This window comes from Mercenaria mercenaria, chromosome 3, assembly GCF_021730395.1.
Source record: "Mercenaria mercenaria strain notata chromosome 3, MADL_Memer_1, whole genome shotgun sequence".
Lineage (NCBI taxonomy): Eukaryota > Metazoa > Mollusca > Bivalvia > Venerida > Veneridae > Mercenaria > Mercenaria mercenaria.
The window spans coordinates 51757495-51778019 of record NC_069363.1 but is presented as its reverse complement, the minus strand read 5'-3'; the positions used below and the strand labels follow the sequence as shown (position 1 = coordinate 51778019).

The window sequence follows — 20525 nt, the reverse complement described above, 5'->3', positions numbered from 1 at the left end:
TAGAAACTTTTTTAAATCTCAGCTCTTCTTCTGCCCACCTACTTCAGATCAAATACTTTGATGTGCATATTACTGCACTCACTTATGTACATTTTACTGCCTTCTTCACAAATAAGGACAGCTACTGGTTTTTTCACATTCTTAACGAAGAGATACTGCCGTTTCCTTGTTTCTGGAACTATCAAGGCCAACAAGTCATCATCGCCTTCATTGCAAAGAACAACTGTTCCATCCTTTGTCACTACTAGTCCACGTGGCAATTTCAGATTTTCAGATATTTTAGTCTTTACTTGTCCGTCGGTAGTATGCTCCTGTACTGTGTTTTAAATATAATCTGACACAAAAATGCTTTTACCATCATTGCTATAACCTAAATAATGTGGGAAACAATTCGCGCTCCTTGGATACTCTGAATGATGTAGAATTTCCCCTTTCATATTCAAAATCTCTACAGCCGCAGGATAACATGTAAATGACACTGCGATTTTACCATTATGATGATCAATTCCTCTACAGAATTGCTTTACATCAATAGTGTGACTCTCAGACAGACCTCTTGTATTCATAAATAGGATCTTCCCAACCTCTGGTAGAGTGGCTGCACTTTTATCTATGTTGATCGTGGTAACATCCCATGGTTCATGAGAGCAGCTGTACCTTGAAGTGATCCTGTTTTCACTTACGTTAATGACTTTCAGTGACTTGCCGCTGTAATCTGCAAGAAGAATTTCATCACCTGAAATCATAGTCATGCCAGTTATCCGACATACACTCTCATTTTTAGCTCGAACATTCAATTCCTGCACAAATTGTGCCTTCATATCTACTATTGTATTCTTTTTTGGGACAGCGTATACTTTGGTTACTACTGAGATGGCTCCGATAGGAGACTGGGATACTTTTAGAGCCTGTATGTCTTTAGATGGTTTAAATGTACACCGGCTTATGATTTTCTCAGACGATATACGTTTGACTGATTCTTGGAACGTTATCAGTCTTTTCTTTGCAAGTTTGACTGTCACGAAGAGCTGGTTTGCCCTATCTTCATGTTGGTCTATCGTCTGTTGGAATTGTTTCATTACAGTTTCCATTGAGTCACATTCTTTCAACCCTTCTTTTTGTACAAAGACACCTTTGGCATGTAGTTTTTCAACCTCGCTTAAAAGTTCTGCTTCAGCCCGGTCCAGGTAAGTATTTAGCTCTTTCCGAAAGAGTTTGATTTCGTCTACGATTTTGTCCTTCATGTCAGCTGCAGTTTTCAAATTGCCCTTCATTTCTTGCTTAATAGAAGTTGATTCTTCTCTCTATTTCCTTTATATTTTCTTTGGTCATTTCAATTTCTCCACTGTTACCATGATAGTTACCGGACACATCAGAAACCAGCTCAACGTTGCAGGTTTTATGATCTATAACCATACAATCACCACAACCGACCGAATCATGTTGATGACAATAGTACTTTACTATCTCAGTCCTGTGGATATCGCATGGCTCTACGCAAGGGTCTGACTGAACATTGGTTCTCGGCATGTCTGCTTTCGATTTGATCACATGATTCTTTGTCACCGCCATTTTACGATGAACCTTCAGACATGATGAACAGAAGTATTCATTACAATTCTCACAGTAATCTTCAGCTGGAACTTCGTCATCTTCCCCATGACACGGCTGACACAAGATCTCACCTTTATCCCTACCATGTTTTCGTCCTGATACTTCCATTTCTATTTGTTATTTTCTCATTTCATGTCTTTACATGCTGTAGGAAGTCTTAATATTTATTTAAGACGGTAATTAACTATTTAATTTCCGCTGTTAATCCAACTCAACTGTATTTTATAATTTGCATCTTCTATAATTACAATATATGTACTGCTAGCATGACAAAAGTGTATGTCCCAATAAATAAACCAGGAAGTTAAATTTTCGTAGGTCAATATAGGGGAAGTAACACAGTTTTATGTTGGATAGTAAGATAAAGACAGTTATATTTTCTTTTTTATTAAAGTGGCATTTAAAGTGGCATTGTCATTAATAAGCGGAAGAACTAATATAAACGCTTATTATTAAATAAATGCGTTCAATTAAAATGCATAGAAAGCGTCATAGAGCTACAATTGTAACCCTAACAATTTTTTCAATTTCTTTAAGGCCATGTCAAATTGATCAAAAGTTCGTCGAAAATCACAGACACTCCGTTGCACTGAAAGTATTTTTCCTATATTGGCCTGTACCTACTGTTTGTTGGTTTTAATACGTGCACCAGTACTACCTGTATTCAAAAAGTTGATTTACTGTAAGAGAATCCCTTTTATAAATAAAGTTAAAATTTTAGGTATTTGTATATTATTCAAATATAAGGTAGTTCTGTAAGGCAACGGAAGTGTATGACAGGTAATGACTGGTTTGTTTTTCAAAAGGTTTTGAACCACTAAATTATTTCTGGCTTTTGAGCGTTGAGCATGACTGTTGTCTTTTTTTAACTATGTGATAAAAATAAATGGGTTATACAAGGTCAAAAACAAGCTCACTACATTAAACCATAGAAAAAAAACTTATTGACAATCTACATGTCACTTATAAAAATTGAAAATGTATTTCTGTATGAAAGGTAGGTATATACTTCATAAGTGGCTACAGGCAGGTAAGCTCTCTCTCTCTCTCTCTCTCTCTCTCTCTCTCTCTCTCTCTCTCTCTCTCTCTCTCATAATGTCAACTCATCTCTCGACTGTTATAGACATAGGATACACGTCGACTTGCTAGTTAAGGTGAAACAGAGTCTAAAAGACTGATTGGTCCAACATAAGCTAAAATGAGAAGGCTAAAGGAATGTTAGCATGGTAAGTGTGATTAAAAAAGAACAAGCATTAAAAGATAAAAAACATAGCTCTCTGGTCTAGTACATGTACTGTATGGTTGCTATAGCCACTTTGAAAGCTTCAAGGTCAGGGTGGTCAAGACTATTCCACAGTACATCTGAAAATTTATGGTCAGGTTATTCTACAAGGTCAAGGTTATTCCATAGTATTGCTTGGGTGCAAGATGGTATATGCATATTCTAGCTGTGGACGGACAAGTATTTGTATGCTTATGTTTTGACGTTTTCGTTGGTTGTTATGATGTTTCCTTTTATGATAATGAAATTAAGAGTTTATTAGCATTTAATGATATTTTAATGATATTTTAGATCTGTCACACTAAGATATTTTGCACTGGCAATTAACTCTAAAATATAGCCATGGAGTAAATATTTGGTTTTGATGACAGCTTTGATTTTTGTGACATGTAGTGCCTAATTCAGAAGGATTAAACTCCATGTCCCACTCATTTTCCCATTGTTCTAGCTTGTTAAGATTTTCCTGGAGGATTTTGTTGTCATCGACAGAATTGATATCATAATAAGGTACATGTATACTATATTATCGTCGGCAAAGTGTCGGATTTGAGACTTGAAAATGGGAGATCGCTATTATAAAATAGAAAATACTAAGGTCTAAGGATGGAACCTTGTGGAAACCCAGATGTCATTGGTACTTCTTTGGAATTTTGCCCTCAGAAACTACAAATTGACTTTCTATCAAGTAGAAATGCATAATACCACTTGAAGACTTGTGGACAGACACCATGATCTGGAAGTTTTAGAAGAAGCCTTAACAAAAGCCTTACTGAAGTCGAGTAGAATTAAGTCAGTTTGTTTACGATTGGAAATGCTGTTAATCAGCTCATCTTTTAACTCAAATAGTTGAGTTTAACAATATCTCCTTCAGAAAAGCCATGTTAGAGGTCATAAAGAATGTTACGTTTAGAAAGGTGGACAGAGACATTGGAGGCATAGATTTGTTCTAGTGTTTTACACAGTGAATGATATAACAGATAATTTGCCAAGTCACGCGGGTCCCCCTTCTTGAATAGCGGGCAAACAAAACCTTATCTCCATTTTGTGGGAACAGTGCCTAAGGAGATAGATTATTGGAAGATTACCAATAAAACATCAACAATTTCATCATTAAGTTCCTTGGGGACAACTGGACAAAAGTGGTCTGGTCCTGCAGCTTGGTCTGGTTTTAGGTTAGCTAGCAATTTGAGAATATCCATTTTATCGATGGAAATTTCAGATATTATGAGGGCAGTGCTCAGAAGGCTATAGAATTTTAAGTTTTTGAAGTCAGTTTTGTCTAAGATAAAGTGATGATTTGTTTAAATACGGATTGATAATTATAAGTTTGAAAATGAAATAGATTATTATAGCGTCTGTGTTCTTATAAACCAGTGAAATGTCAAAAAGGTTATTCCATAATCCTACATAGTGCTGGTAAGTAAAAATTTACAGACTATCACCATAACTGAGGGGTCTTCACCAGTGTGGATTATAAGTCCTGCTTTGGTGTAGAAATCTTTCACTTGAAGAATTTATCCTGGTACATGGAAGGTTGGTGGTTCTACCCAGGTGTCTATTGAAATTATACCTGCAGGCATACCTTATGTATTCCTCCAACAACATCAGATGTTTGAAAAATACCATGTCAAGAGACAAGAAAAAATAACTGTACAGCAATAGACCAAATCAGTTATTACTATTCATAATTTTATCATGTCCAAAACATTGCGCAAAGATACTTATTCCACTTTGGTAATGATTACATTTTACTCGGTCTTTATCATAGACCACCTGTGTAAAATCTCAAACTTTAAACTAAAATAAAGGTATTAAATCCATATAACGTTTGAACGAAACATCAAAGTTTTGTTGTTTGTAGCATCATCTGAAGCATGTGCAGTGAAAAATCTTAATTTGATATCTAAAATAGTGTGATATTTATTTCTAAAGTCACTATATGTCCATTGTAAATATACTTCGTTATACCCAAGTGGAAACTGGCAGGTAATCGAAAATGCAGCTCTCAGTTGGTCAGTTAGAACCCCTAACGTACGGTGATATCATGTTAAAATTATGAATTTTTGGAGCTCCATTATGAAGTCTGGGAAAAATTGTAATGATAGTCCTTGTACAATCCTAGTCAACGTGTCTTGTGTTATGGTTCTGGCTGTGTAGGCAAAAAGCGACATGTACTCCAGTTCGTTTAACAGTTTGCTCCATTGATCTGGCTTAGCAATACAGAGTTAATATGTAATATTAACGCATGGAATAGGTTTAAAAGGTAGTTGTAGTAACCACGCCACGATAAATTAGTGGCTTACTACCGTTTGCAAAACCAGTCAAGCTTTGGTCGACCGTAGTTCCGTTGCCGATAATGGCGGATCGCAATGCTTTCTTTTTATATCTATCCTCAGACCAAATTTTTAAGATTCTTATTGTTGATATCTTTATACTCAGAGAGCGCTACTTCAGAGGTTAAAAGCACCAAAAGTTCGGTACTTGCTCATTTATGTAAAACTACCATCAGTGCAACCAGGTGCCTGTGGTCGAAAATATGTTAAGGGGACGCATACTTTGAAATTAGAAAAAAAGTGGGCGGGGTATGATAAAATTTACCTGCAAAAAAGTACAAAGCTTTTGTACATGAAATGGATACCGTTTCAACTGTTATAAGTTCACAAAGGATTGCTCACTAAAATAAAAATGAGAAAAACCGAAACAAGAAAGTTACTGTTGAATTACATACGACTTACTGTGTACATTCAATGTCAACAATTAATTTTTTTGTGCGAAAATAATAGTGCTTTACATTATCCAAACATTTATCAATATCCTACAGATTCTAATTTAAAGAAAAAAAGTGAAATAAGTTCACTGTCTTTCTTTTCATTTTGCATATGTAACCTAAAACATATTATTTAGTTTGTCTACAAAGTAGTGCATAAGAAAAGATATGGTGGTCAATGAATGCCACATTCCAAAACTAAAAGAGTATATTCCCCTTAATACATTAAACATTTATCGTTACAGAAGTCGGGTGGCTTACAATTAGGGCCTAAAAATGGTTCCATTATTAATTTTCAACTTAGTATTTATGAACTACAATGCACTTAAATGATCAAAACACATTCAACAAACTTTTGAAAATGGGTTGTCTTAAAATTCCCTAAAATAAGGTATAAAATTTGGTTGAGAGGTCGAATCAATGTGTATATGTGCAAAAGTTACATTCTAATCTTATTCACAAAACTTACTAATACACAGCAGGAATGTCAATGATCAAAACTGGACGAATATACAGTTATCCTCACTTTAATGTCATTTATAATTTGTCCTTGAACTCTCCACCATACTTTACATAACTCTGTTTGCACGGGTTGCACGAGACTGCTGTCATTCACGCAAGAAACGGGGTCAGACAAGTTGTAAATGCAATATCATCTAAATGTAATTAATGGATTATGCAGTTCAAGAAACACTTTATCTCATAACAACAATTATACTTACACTGATCTAATTAGCAGTCGGTTTATAAGTGACTTTATTGATTCATTTTGTGTTTTGTTATTGTCAAAAAGTATAACGGAAGTGCCTCACAACTGAAGCGGAAACAAGTTTGATGCGCAAAGTAGTCCACTGTAAGTAATAGTTTTTGATAAATGTCCATAAAAAGTAATAATTTTCTGATATTAAAGACGAATATCTGATAAGAAATTATTATCATCGACATTTTTTTAAATCATACACATGCTGACACCTAAGTTGTCTTCCGTTGTTTATTAGGTTATAACACTAAATAGTTGTTGTTCTTTTTTCTTTATAAAATTGACCTATTTCCAATGGCCGCAGCACACATCAGGACCCATTTTAAATGTCTGTAACCTACATTTTCTTGAAGAGTATTGTCAATGCTAAATAAAAATCAAAAGGAAAGTGGGGGTCATGTTTGATGCAAGAAAAATAATTTCAGTCAAACATACAAACTGCAAAATCAGCTAAAAATGAGACCCCAAATTACACTGGTGGTGTATGATCTAAGTTTCCACGAAAAATTTTGTCATGTTGTTATTTCATTATGAAAATGCTACCTACATGTCAAGCATAGATCTGTCATGTGATTTTAGCAAAAAAATTGCAAAGAAAATAAGGAAAATAGCTCTACAGAGCAAAAATACTGAGAACTATTTGTATCCGCCATAATGCATTATATCTAGTGTCTGTATGCCAATTAGAGTTACCGTTCGTCCGGCGCGTTAATACTATTTGCAGTGAATCGCCGAGAAGTCGTGGGAAAATTAAAAACTATGTAAATAAACTAAAATTAACCACCTTTTCAAGATCAATTTCAAGTGATCGACGTTATCATTTAACACACCAGACCTGTGTAGCATCTTACATATCTGTTCTAAGGTATTAATCGTGTAGAATGTCATGTTATGCCCTTGCAATGCTAATCCCACTCTGATTATTTTGTTTACATTTTTTATCAATGAGAAAGATGGCGTCCATCCCGAGTTGAAATGACGTGGCGTTAAATTTTTACATGTTTAAGCAAACCTGGTGAGTTGGAAAGAAAATCTCATCCCTCATCCCTTCAACATTATTTGTAACACTGGTATTGTAAATAACCTGTTTTTTCCTTATTCAAAAGCTTAATATTTTGGTTTGAATGTACTTTCACAAAGACCTCTGTTTCCCTATTACATTCATAGTACCACATCCTTATCCACAAAGTACTGAATATTACAGGCGTCCATCAGTATTATATCAGTTTAGGAATATGTTTTGTATCTTCCCGCCATCAATTTCTTGAATATGCACCCCTTCCTCATTTCTGTATGAACTGAGAATGTAGCAATATGCGTCCCCTTTAAAAAATTTCATTCCTTTTGTATATTTTGCTGGAATTCAATTACACATACATATATATTTCTACAATTAAATTACAAAAAGACATTTCAACACAATCATTGCCTATAACTTTGCTCATGCAGATGGAAACTTAGGTTTGATATTCGGGTACACTTGTTTTATCTCACAAGTATTTTCATTAAGTTTTGTTTTTACTTTAGGACACGTCTACACAGAGTTGCAGTTATGTCAGTCGACTGAAAATATTAAAAGTTTTCTTTTCCCTTTTCTCTAATCACTTGGCTACAAAAAGTGTTGACATTGTCCAGCGTAGTCGTTTGTCAGATTGTATGCATTTTAACCTCTCTTTTAAAGTAACAAGTTTATCAATAATGTTCCTTTCTGTACAATTATGATAACAACAAACTACTGGTTCTACGGAACATTGTGTTCATGAAGTAGGTCATGATGTCTTGATTTTCAAATCTATAAGTGAATTGCTTTGAAAGTTGATATCCTGTTCACTTTCCAGAGAATAGCCCTGATCACGGAAGGGGTTCATTGTTTAAGAGAGCAGGGTCAGTTTTCAAGTAAAAGTAGTGCTAAAAGCCTGTTCACTAAACATTTTTGCTGTTATCAATTAGGAGTCTAATAAAAAATGGAATACTTTTCCTGTACATGCAATGGGTGAACTTTATTGTTTTTGTCGAATGAGGTCGTTCCGACAAACTGCTAAACAATTTGGCATGGCCTAATTGAAATTGTTTTTGAAGATTAATTATAGGTATAAAGAGAAGAAAAAGAAAAGTGTCTGCATTTAATGCAATATAATACATTTGTACTCGTATTATCAGATTTTCAGTAGCACTCTTACACTACATATAATTTACATTTACTTGAAAATGACGCCCATATTTGTACTCTGTTGAACACACTATTTTCTTAGACTGAATTCCGAAGTGTTTAAATGATATAGCAAGGTCAAAAAAATAGACGCCACGTAATTGCAGCACATTAAAGAGAAGACACGTATTCATTAAAAAGCTATTTGCAATACGCGATAATAAAATTCCATATGTTGTTGCCTTTGCCAGCTCCCTAACAGAACAACATATCTTATATTGTACAAATATAACATAATATGTAATTTACAAACAATTAGTTTCTTATGTGGATTATGTACTGTCGAAATTAAAAAAGTAAACATTACTTAACAAATCATATGAAAAAAAAGATATTAAATTTAGCATTTGTTTTCAAATTTGCTTCTTAATTGATAAGAGAGTAGTAATCGTAATGTTGTTTTTTCTACAACTAAGTCAGTAGTCTATAAACATTAACAACATTAACTTGGCATTTTGGTTAATATGGTATCTCTATACTCTACATCATTATACAGCGGTGTTGTCACTAGTGTAATCGCTATCCATTTGTTAACTGAGTAACTCTGAAGAAGGAAATTAAAACTCTAACACTGTGACAATGCAGTTCAAGTGTACGTTACTTTCAGAAGTAACTTTGCTTACATATAGTGAATATGGTCCTTTGATACTACTTCAAGCTTGACTCCACAACAGAAACTATATTAGTACGTAAATTTCGTGCATTAACTATGGGTATGCTTTCTCTTTCTCTAGCCTGTAGTTTGTCATACCCAACACAAAATGTTGCGAAAAAAAAAACACGTTCGTTATTGCTCCACAACATGTATTTTAGGTTACCGGTTTTCATTTTATTTTTATCATCGAGGCTTTCATAAGTGTACATTCCGCGGTTTCAAATCAAATGTTTTGATATACGGGGTACTGTGCTCACTAATATACATTTTGTTGCTGTCTTCGCAAAAAAGGAGAGACATTGGCCTCTGAACGTTGCTCACATACAGTGGCAGCATCTCTGTATCATTTTGTACCATAATGCTGACTTTATCACTATCATTTTCACTGCAAACAACAACAGTTCCATCACTGGTTACTGTAAGACCTCTCGGCCCTTTCAAATTATCCGATTTATATGTAGCCTTTAATTGTCCTTCTGCTGTAAGCTCACAGACAGTCTTCTTTGTAAACTCTGACACATAAATGCTCTCGCTATATTTACTCCAAACTAAATGTCCTGGAAAACTTAACATACGCGTATCCTTGACTGAACATAAAATGTATCCTTTCATATCCAGTATTTGGATAGAAGCCGGTGAGTCAAAAGACACGACAAGAGTACCTTTAATGCTGCAAATTCCTCTGCAATTTGTCCGCACTTTTAGGCAGTGAGCTCCGGACAGTCCATTTTTGGTATTTATGAGAAGAATCTTTCCTACATCAGGTAAAGTTGCTGCATTTTTGTGCGCATTGATTACAGTCACGTCCCATGGCCTTTCGGGTGGAGAAGTAATATATGTTGAAGTTATCTTATTTTCTAAAAGATTGAAAATTTTCAAACACTTGCTTTTGCCATCAGCAAGCAAGATTTCTTCACAAGAAAGCATAGCCATTCCTGATATAGTGCACCCGGCCTCCTGTTCACCTTGAACGTTCAGCTCTCCCACATACTGTGCTTCCATATCCATAATACGTCGTTTCTGTTCGGTAAAACATGGCTTGGTTACTACGGCAAGTTTTCCGATGAGAGAATGCGATGCCTTTAGAGCTTGTATATCTTTTGATGGCTCAAACGTAGAACTGTTCATTGTTGCGGCAGATGAAAAACTAATTACTGATTCTTGGCATGTCTCCATTTTTTTCTGCGCAAGTTTGACTGTTACGAACAACGGATTGATCTTAGTTTCATATTGCTTTATCTTCTCCTGAAAATGTTTTATTTCAGCTTCAATTGAATCACACTCTTTCATGTAGTTATTTTGCATAGCGACGTCTTTCGTGTTCAGTTGTTCAACCTCGTTTAAAAGTTCTGCTTCAGCTTGGTCAAGATAAGAGTTTAGTTCGATCCTGTACAGTTTTATCTCTTGTACTACCTTTGCCTTCATTTTTGCTATGAATTTAAAATTGCCTTTCATTTCTTCCTTGACATAACTGATTCTTCTCTCGATTTCCCCCATCTTTCGTTTGATCATTGTAATTTCTCTACTGTTACTAAAGTCAGCGGCTACATCTGAAACAAGCCCAACTTTACATGACTTATGATCTGTGATCATACAATCACCACAACCAACCGAATCATGCAGATAACAATAGTACCTTATTATCTCAGATTTGTGGATACTGCATGGCTCTACGGAAGGATTTATTTTAACCTTGGTTTTCGGCATTTGATCTTTACATTTAAGCACGTGGTTCTTTGTCACCGCCAGTTTGCGATGGACCCTCAAACATGATGAACAGAAATACTCATTACAATTTTCACAGTATCCTTCCGCTGACACTTCGTCACCTTCTCCCTGACACGGCTGGCATTGAATATTTTCATGATATATATTTTTCCTTGGCGTTTCACTCCGTCCAGACACCTCCATTTCTGTTTGTTTCTGTTATGATCCCATATTCACTGTAGCCCGCGTAAGTACCTCTTACAACTGCAAGCTTTATAAATTCTATCAGTTAGTGATGTTCGAAACTTTTTATCTACAATAACACCCTTAAAGTCAATAAAACATGTCATGTTATCTAAATTTGATATATAATTTATTGCCAATGGTGTTCAGCTGTAGTTTATACTATACTTTTATAATCTGTTTAAAACAATACTGGTTTATCATGTTCGGTATCCAATATCAGTTACTTACTATCTTTTTTTTTTTTATAGATTTCTAATTTGAACTGGGATGCTTGTCACTAAAATAAATCGACCATTTATCATTTGATAGTCTTTGCTTACTCAATGTTTCTGTATATTATTTGTATCTTCTATGAACAAAGTAATGAAGATTAAAACTTCTGATTTAATTGTTAAGAAAAACTTCCCGTCACAATAAATAAACTAGGAAGTTAATTCGTAGGTTTGAGTAAAGGAAGTTACACAGTTTCATACGCGCTATTATTTAATGCAATCGAACACTTGACCTAGCATTAATTGTTCAAATATCTAATTGATTTAAAGACAATTTAAAGTGGCATCATGCGCATCTTACTGCACATAGTGTGCTTTTGGCGAATGCTTTATAAAAGCAATTTTCGGTTGCTTTGCATTTAAATGTGTTAAGTTAACGATAATGCCACATAAGTATTAAAGTTGATGCTTTAGGATTACAGATATCGGACTAATAAAATAACAGTTCTTTTCTTGAATCTTCTATGCAGTGATTTCCTTTACCTATAGGTAGAGATTTCTAAAGTTCAACGGAAGCAACTCCTGCGTGCATTTTGACTTTTCTTTAAATGACTGCCCCCCACTCTCCCCCATCACCCCCTTGAAGAAAAGTAATGTTTGCAAAGTCATTATTTCGTACTGGTAACAGGAAGAATTTGATAATTATATTGGGTTAAAAGCTGTAATTTCCTTCACCCTTTTTACACACACATCTATTTCAGCTGGATTTTTACTTGAAAAAATGCGCATAATTCCACTTTAAGTGATAAAACCATAGAATTAAAATATATTGTAAATTAACGTTAGTTACACATTCTGATTCAGTATATCTGTTTAACAACAAATAAATAATGACCGCAAAAATGAGCACATAAAAACTAGGATCTTTTTACAGATTTTATTAATTATCACAAAAGCTACCTTTAAGTGCCGTGTGGTGGCTGTAAAAAGTCTCCACGTACTTGTATTCAGTGTTGTTATATTTTCTGGTCCTTTGGGATCATGGAGTCCATTCAAAAGATGTGTAATAGAGTTCCGCTTAAGCCGGTGCTAGGGGGCGTGAGACTCTCATGAACAGGCTCAATCAAACCGAGTCTGCTATTATTCCGTTTGGTTGTATTCTTTGCTTCCAAAGGATCTTTTTGCAGATTTTATTTACTCGTCGGAATCTTTATACTGAATAACCAATTTAATATAAACTCCTCTAAAATACATATACAGCTGCGATATCTTATTAATCTATATGTTTTATATGTAAGTTGATACGAATTAAGTTAGTTTTTAATTTCGCCTCTTATCAGCAATGCTGTTAATCTTTTCTCTTTTGAAAAACAATTTGGTGCTTTTCGATAAATATTTTATTTGCAGTTCTTTAGTATACCATTTTGCAAACGTACTTCAGTTAGATGTGGTTGATCAGTCTCGTCTTAGCTTGGACAAGGAAACGTTTTTCCTAGAATAGACTGATTCCTTGTTTAAATCTATGAAACCGATTTGTGGATATTAAATCGATGAATAGGTATCCTACGATTTTTTATTTTACTTACTATGTACCACTTTGTCATGGAATGATATCAGTAACACTACAGTGCAGTGCGGTTGATTAAAGAACAACCGCAGAATTACGATATTCTGTTGTGCTTCCTTGATGGTAATTATACATGATTTGCGTCGAAAAATTGAGAAACACAATTTTTACAGTTACAAATTGACAGTGACATTTAGACATTTATGAGGTCAGGACTTACGAGTTTACTATCTAAACGTTTTATTGAATTAACGTAGGCGTATGCACATTATTTGATTTATTCACAAAATACACATTATTTCTGCATTGTAAAATATTTATATAGTGTTGCTTAAACTATTAAAGCATACTAGAAGAAATAATTTACTGCAAAAAAAGCTGAAAATGTTGTGAAAATACAGTATCTCTGGAAGGGCCTTAAATTGCACTCCCTGCATTTTGTAGTTTAGCTGTGTTATAACTGTATTTGTATCAGAATGATTTCCATGTTCGTGTGGATGTGGGAGTGGGCGAGGGTAGATTACTAGACCTGGTAGGTTTTTGAATATTTCGCTAATAAATACAGCTGGACATTTATATGACTTATATGAATTATTATGTATTTTTGTAAAAGGTATGCAGCAGCCCGTTTATTATGCTACTGTTCAACTTTAAGCGAGACTGAAAGAGCTGTGGCTTTGACATAATTTTGAACAGTATCTGCATTCACTTCAAAGACCAGGGAAACGGCACATGTAGACAGTCATCAAATAAATAGGCCTAATGTAATAAAACCCACTTGATTTTGATTAAGGTAATTGTGTTGAACAAGCGTCCTACCTATATTTTTTCACAGATGTAACCTGATTTAGTTTCAATGATATGTTACTGTAATCCATGGTCAAAACACATATTCTAACACGATCTGATTCATTTTCCTATTAAACAAAGAAGGCTGAAAACAGAGAATTATTATACAACAAATCACTGTTCTGACGTTACAATTATTACGTCATAGCGTCAAACGGCATAGCGGCGCGCTGGAAAAGAAACCAATTGAAAACGGGCAAATATTTAATGAATGTCGTCCAGGATGTACTTAAAATCCTCGGTAATATGTCAGAATCGAAATAATATATCTCATTTAGTGATTTTCTCTTGAATAAATCATTGTTTGTCGTTCAGATGCGTATTATTATATCACGAGGGCTGTGCCCTCGTGATATAATTCCATCGATTCTGAACTCCAAACAATGATTTATTCAATGACAAATCACTGGATGAGATATATTATTTCTTAAGTATAGTACAGGTATCGCAACACATCATGATAAACTAAACAACTTTCATGTAGAAAGAGTCTTTGGGCTAATTGCAATAGGTTAGCAGGTTCTCAGCTTACCATTTGCTTACTGCCCAGAAAGCCAGGTAAAAACATCCATGGTACTCGATAGCTTGGTCTTTTTTCATTGTTTTTGAACAAAAATCCTTTCATGCTATTACGCTTAGATCTTCAGCTACATTTGTTTGATGCTATGTTAGCCCCTATTTTATTACATGGATCGGAAATCTGGGATTTCGACGATTGTACTATTATTTATCAGATTGATCAGTTTCAGTTAAAATTTTGTACCTTAAGACAAGTACACCTAATTGGATGGTATATAGTGACCTTTGGGTTACCCTATTACCAATGCAGATATTAAGTGCAGAATTCTTTAATATTGGAGCGGATTGTTGAAAGCTGAGAATGAGGATATTTTTAAGGTATTATACGATACCATCTGTAATCTTAGTGAAAATAATAATCTAAGTAACAGGTGGATTACATTTGTAAAACATCAATTACAAAATATTGGTTTGTCGAATTATTGGTTGAATCAGTCTGCTGTTTCCCACAACAGTTTCATACCAATTGTTAAAGCAAGACTGAAAAGAATGGAATAGCAAATTACAAAATATGTCAAAGTGTTTGAATTATCGTATATATAAAAGAAAATTTGCATTGAACAGTATTTGAACTCTAGCTTAGTGTTTACTTTATGTAAATTCAGGTGTATGAACCTTAGGCTACTAACTGAAAATAGTCGGTTTATGTTTTTAGATAGAGGTTTGTGTGATTGTCATCTTTGCAATTCTAATCTTTTAGGAGACGAGTGCCACTATCTTTTTTAATGTAATCAAACCTACCCGTCGAGCTGGGCCGGAGTAACCTCCTCTAATTCGACATTCTGGACAATTAGTTATGTAAATTACCATTGATTTTGAGGAAAAAAATACAAAATACATACATCTATACTAAAGCAATTTATTTATATCGCAAACACGAACGAAAACAAAACATACATGTCATCAATATAGCCTATTCACTTTCAATTCAAAGTTGGTAAATGTACATAAATTTACGTGCATGCTACATTAAAGCATTTTATATCATCTTGATTTATTTGGGTTTAACACTGTTTCGCATCAGTCCCTGGGTTATATACCAGTTCTGATTTGTTTTACACAAACAGAAAATTTAAAAGTATTGTCTTCTGTCAAGTCGTCACAGAAAACATTCAACCATCCCGGGGATCTGACTTTCAAATAGATATATTTAATATCATGTTTAGAATCAAAACATTATTGAATAAGTGGTTTTAAGGGCTTATCTACCTTGTGAGTATATTTCTATTTACATATCTGGGGACTGTTCATGCTATTTTGAAATCCGATCTATTATACATTTCAGATGTGTTTCAAACTCCCAATATTGTAACAATTTATATGGGTATATTCTGAATATGTCAAGTTTCTTAATTAATTATGATGTAGAACAATAGGCTAACGAGAATACCTTCGAATTGAATAGATGCGTATTTACAGTCTGAGGTAAATAGTGTCAAGGTTAGTCAATGATACATTTTTTTTGTCCTGGATATATCCTTAAGTTATATACTTCCAACTTTCATAAACTACATCGCATGAGACAAATACTTTTATAATAGCTGATAGGAAAATATATCATAACTTAGGTCATATACTTTCAAATTTATAAATTACAATAACATGAGACACATACTTTTACAACTAAAGTATGTAGATAGGAAGATATATATATCGCAACTTAAGACCTTTAAAATCAAAGATTAGAAACACCCGTTTCACCCAAAAATTAGTCAAAAGGAAACAACCTACATACTAAAGTTAAATCTTAAATTTTAAATTGCATAAGTTACAGCACACGCACCACGTACATAGGTGACAACGGTCACGCAATAAGTACCACAAAAGAAACCACAATACTGTGTATTACTTAATATGTGATTTATATGAATGCTGGTAAATATAACTTTTGTAACAATGTTTACAAAAACATGAAAAACACATGCAAGTCTACGGTTTGTGAAAGTTAATTTGACAAGTAACTGAAGCTGTCCATCTTTCTTATCAAAATGTATAAAGTATAGATAGTATATATATCAATAAATTTCAAAAAATAATTAACTGATAGGATTCTTTGTCAATTTGTCAGAACGTAAACTGTTTGATGCCGCCATTCTCAGCTTCACTCCGCTAGAGGTATGATACAGTGTAAGTAACTATCTGTAGACTATCTGTACAAACATGAAATGCAAAACAGCTTAAAATGCACTTTAAACAGCTATACACAGATATAAGAGATATACTTAACATGTCTTGATTATCATATAAGTAAAAAGTATGAAAATAAAAATATTAAAGTACACACTAGAAATTTTGCAAGTAATCTTGTATGGACCGATAAGATATATGAAGGACTCTGATTAACATACATTTAACCAGTATTAACAAATAAATCTCTGAAAGTTTTTCCTCTTAGATCGTTACATACAATATACACTGAAAGAATAGATGAAGTTTCTCATCTTCTACTAAATTTGATGAACAAAGTCCACATAGTCTCTGGTTATGCTGCTCTTCAGCATACCTTCCTGTTTCAATTCCAAATTGTAAAATACCAGTTCTGAATTGGCAAAATATTGAGCGTTCATTCTCACTTCAATTTATAATGTAACCATCATATTTAAAGTTATTCTTAAATATACGATGTTTTCTTAGTTTTGATACACTTGAGGCGTCTTCAGACCAGAGTAATATATTTTGGTTATAACACAAGCATTATTAAAAATAACTGTAAAACTTAAAACATTCCTTTTACCGCTCCTAGGGACCTATGAATGATATATGCATTATCTCTGGATCTTTCAAAATAAATCCGATATTAACGGAAAACCCTGTAACAAATTTATTAAACAAAACGTAAGAAAATAGAAAAATGGTAACTGCAAAGTTCGTTTAACACGATACAAATGAAAATGTTGCCGTCTCGGTTTGCTTAAGCCTTTTCAATGATGGTAGTGGATATGCATAATACCGTCCACGCCCTCTAGTCCCGGATTGAGCAGAACTCAACGTTTGAACACGCTACAAGTACCGCAATTTATAGACGTTCGCAGATGTGTTCAAACGGTGGACTAAATGAATGGAACCTTCAATGATACACAGCGTGCAATTCCTTGAAAAGAGGCGTATGGTCGCCAGTTTAAATAATTGGCTTGCACTAAAACAATGGAAGAACTAAACAAACTGTACACAAAGATATGAAAGCGAGGGTGTGGGAACCGCCCAAGCCTAAATGTTCAGGCTGAAAAGCTAAACAGTACCATTAACACAACATAAATATCGTGCTGAACGATCTGAAAAGATCAAAATATAGCAACTCTGATTATACTGACCATGAAGACCCCTTTGAAATATAGGACACAAATGTGTAAAATAATTGCAGACTCAGATTGACGAGTTTCAACAACCCTATACCTGTTAGTTAACTCCCCTACTAACCTATCATAGTTATATAAAATATGATGAGGCAACTGAGCAAAAACAAACTCAGCTGCTGCACCCTCTAACCTAGGTAACAGATTATCAAGTTTTTCTTCATCAGTCCACCGCTGTCTACGCGCAATTACTTCAAATCTGTTCCGCCATACCTTCCAATCTTCCTTACCATTGAAAGGAGGTACCTTAATATTCTTCTGTCTAAGTTCCCTATTGTTCCTGGCTTCCTGTTCAGAAGTATCATTCCTTCCCTGCCGCAGACCAAGATCACCCCTTTCCATATGTGAAAAATTTGGAAACTCCTGTGTGTTCCTCTGTTCCTCTTCTCCGTGACGTCCCAACATTCTTGTTCTAGATGCCACACCTCTTGAATCCTGTAATGAAAAATTATCGTTTACATTATTATCAATATTATGATCATTGCAATTTTGTCCACCCGAATGGCAGCCACTGTCTTTTTTATGTAGGACAGTCACTACCTCCTGCAGTACTCCAGTAAAATGACCCATGTTTCTTGACAAACCTTGGAGCAGCGCCCGCATATCTTCAGAGGCTTCGCCTGTCTCTGAAACATCAACTCCACTAGAAGGTCTCCCTATATTACCATGCTGCTGGGCTACATCTCCCTGCAACTCAGCATCCTCACAATGGTACTCAGACCTTTCATCCAGTTCCCTATCCGCAATTGCATTGCCTTCATTCTCATGCTCCTCCCCAGGGTCAGACTCTAACTCTGACTGCGTCTCCACATCTGCTTGCCTATTCGGGTATCGTTTCCGTAACATCATGATATGGTCCGATCACTGGATCTGTTAAACGAAAAACAGATCCCACTTCTGACACCAAGAAAATGTAGTGCTCCGGTGAGCTCCACGAGATGACCGTGTTACAATGATGAGACAGACGGACGGACAATTCACAATCACAATAATTCAGCAACAAGTCTGGACCTTGTTGACTCCACTGCTCCAGTGAGCTCCACTAGGTTACTATTACCAGGATACTAGGTTACTATGTCACGAGTCAGACAGACGGACGGACAGAAAATGTGTGAACACAATATTAAACCAAGGCTGGACTTCGGTAAAATAAAGGGAAACTTTTAAGTGTGTGGGGGGGGGGGGGGGGAATTGTCTTTAAGTAAACTTTAACAGAAGACTAAGATCAATGTCAATTTAAAACAAAGAATTTATTTTAATAAATTCCCTTAACAAAGTATCAGTCTAATAAATAATGGATGAGCAAATATCAATAAATTAATGGCACAAATGCACAAAGTATGGATTTAAAGTCTGTCAGTGCTTAAAACAATGTTCAAAATTAATAAAAAGAGTCTACAAGGTTTCCCACTTAAAAATACTAATTTTGATCAAAAGCAAAAATTTACCTCTCAAAAATGTCCGAAATGCACTTAAATTGAACAAATGCCTAACTTAAAGGCGTACGCTAGAATTCCCTGTATATGAGATGGGCGAAAATTTTCTCAATAACAGAATTTCTTTAAACTTTGGATATTGAAGGACAATCATCTAAGAAACAAAAAAATGCTATAAAAATCATAGGTCACCGGATTCGAAAAAGAGTTATCTGCCCTTGAAAAGTCATTTTTGGGGGAAATGCCGTTTTCAAGGGCAGATAACTCTTTTTCGATACCGGTGACCTATGATTTTTATTGCATTTGTTTGTTTCTTAGATGATTGTCCTTCAATATTCAAAGTTTGAAGAAATTCTGTTATTGGGAAAATTTTCGCACCAAATTCTAGCATACGTCCTTAATCCAAGTTCTCAATGAAATTATTACTAAAAAAATAATGAAATAATCTATGTTTACCCTAAAGCCAAAGAGGTCGAAGTCCTCGAAAATCTGAGTGGGAACCCTTATATACTCTCCAGAAATCCGGCAATCACACAAGAAAAAGTGAGGGAAAACCAACATAATAATCCGCCGGATCCCTGCAGGCTGAGGGAATCCGTCACAAAAAACTGCGGGTTTGACAGAATCCGTCATAAAAATATGCCGGACGAAAACATATATTTCCTCACTTAAACAACGATTAAACCATTAAATTCTATTAAACTTGCATGAAAATTACTATGAATCAAAAGAATAAAGATTAAATTACATAACCCTTACATTGTCTTCTCCGATCCTTGTACAGAAAGTGTGAAAAACTGATCTGAAGTTGAAAATGACTCGAATTTTGACATAAACTTCATAAACAAATATGACCTTTATGACGTCACTAACCACAATGCAAAGCGACAAATGGCTGACAGTATAAATCGACAACATGTGTAGTAAAAATAAACAGCATTTACATCAATAAAATGAGGTGACAGGCATGAGTATTGGTTTAAATCAGTTCCTAACATAGAAATCAAGGTGACTGCCACATTAGATAACATGAGATATCATTAAAAACAGATAAAATCCTCTCAGTAAAAAGCACCGGTAATGTATCGTACATGTACATAAACTATGTGACACTGACATTTAAAGTATAAACAGATGATAAAAGACGGTCTCCACAGATAATTTGCAAATAGCCGATATTGCAAAAATGACATAATTTACTCATCATGTGCTTGAATTCGTTTCAGATCATGGAACTGATACCCAGAATGTACCTATTTCTACACTATCAATCACCGACGAACGGGCAG

The 20525-nt window shown here is 34.6% G+C and overlaps 3 protein-coding genes across 3 annotated transcripts; all 3 read right to left on the bottom strand.

Annotated features, from left to right (window-relative positions):
• Positions 1-323: 323 nt before the first annotated feature.
• On the bottom strand, positions 324-1274 carry LOC128555897 (uncharacterized). Its single transcript, XM_053539700.1, has one exon. It carries the CDS (start codon positions 1272-1274, stop codon positions 324-326), a length of 951 nt encoding a protein of 316 aa, XP_053395675.1.
• A 7-nt stretch (positions 1275-1281) lies between these two features.
• Positions 1282-1722, bottom strand: LOC128555896 (E3 ubiquitin-protein ligase TRIM33-like). The gene has a single exon (XM_053539699.1). It carries the CDS (start codon positions 1720-1722, stop codon positions 1282-1284), a length of 441 nt encoding a protein of 146 aa, XP_053395674.1.
• Positions 1723-9482: 7760 nt separating this feature from the next.
• LOC123525760 (uncharacterized) lies at positions 9483-11198 on the bottom strand. Its single transcript, XM_045304909.2, has one exon. The coding sequence runs from the start codon at positions 11196-11198 to the stop codon at positions 9483-9485; it is 1716 nt and encodes a 571-aa protein (XP_045160844.2).
• Between the last annotated feature and the right edge of the window lie 9327 nt (positions 11199-20525).

Excerpts from the sequence above, each read along its gene's own strand:
- LOC128555897 (XM_053539700.1), bottom strand. The coding sequence starts at position 1,274 with ATGAAGGGCAATTTGAAAACTGCAGCTGACATGAAGGACAAAATCGTA.
- LOC128555896 (XM_053539699.1), bottom strand. The coding sequence starts at position 1,722 with ATGGAAGTATCAGGACGAAAACATGGTAGGGATAAAGGTGAGATCTTG.
- LOC123525760 (XM_045304909.2), bottom strand. The coding sequence starts at position 11,198 with ATGGAGGTGTCTGGACGGAGTGAAACGCCAAGGAAAAATATATATCAT.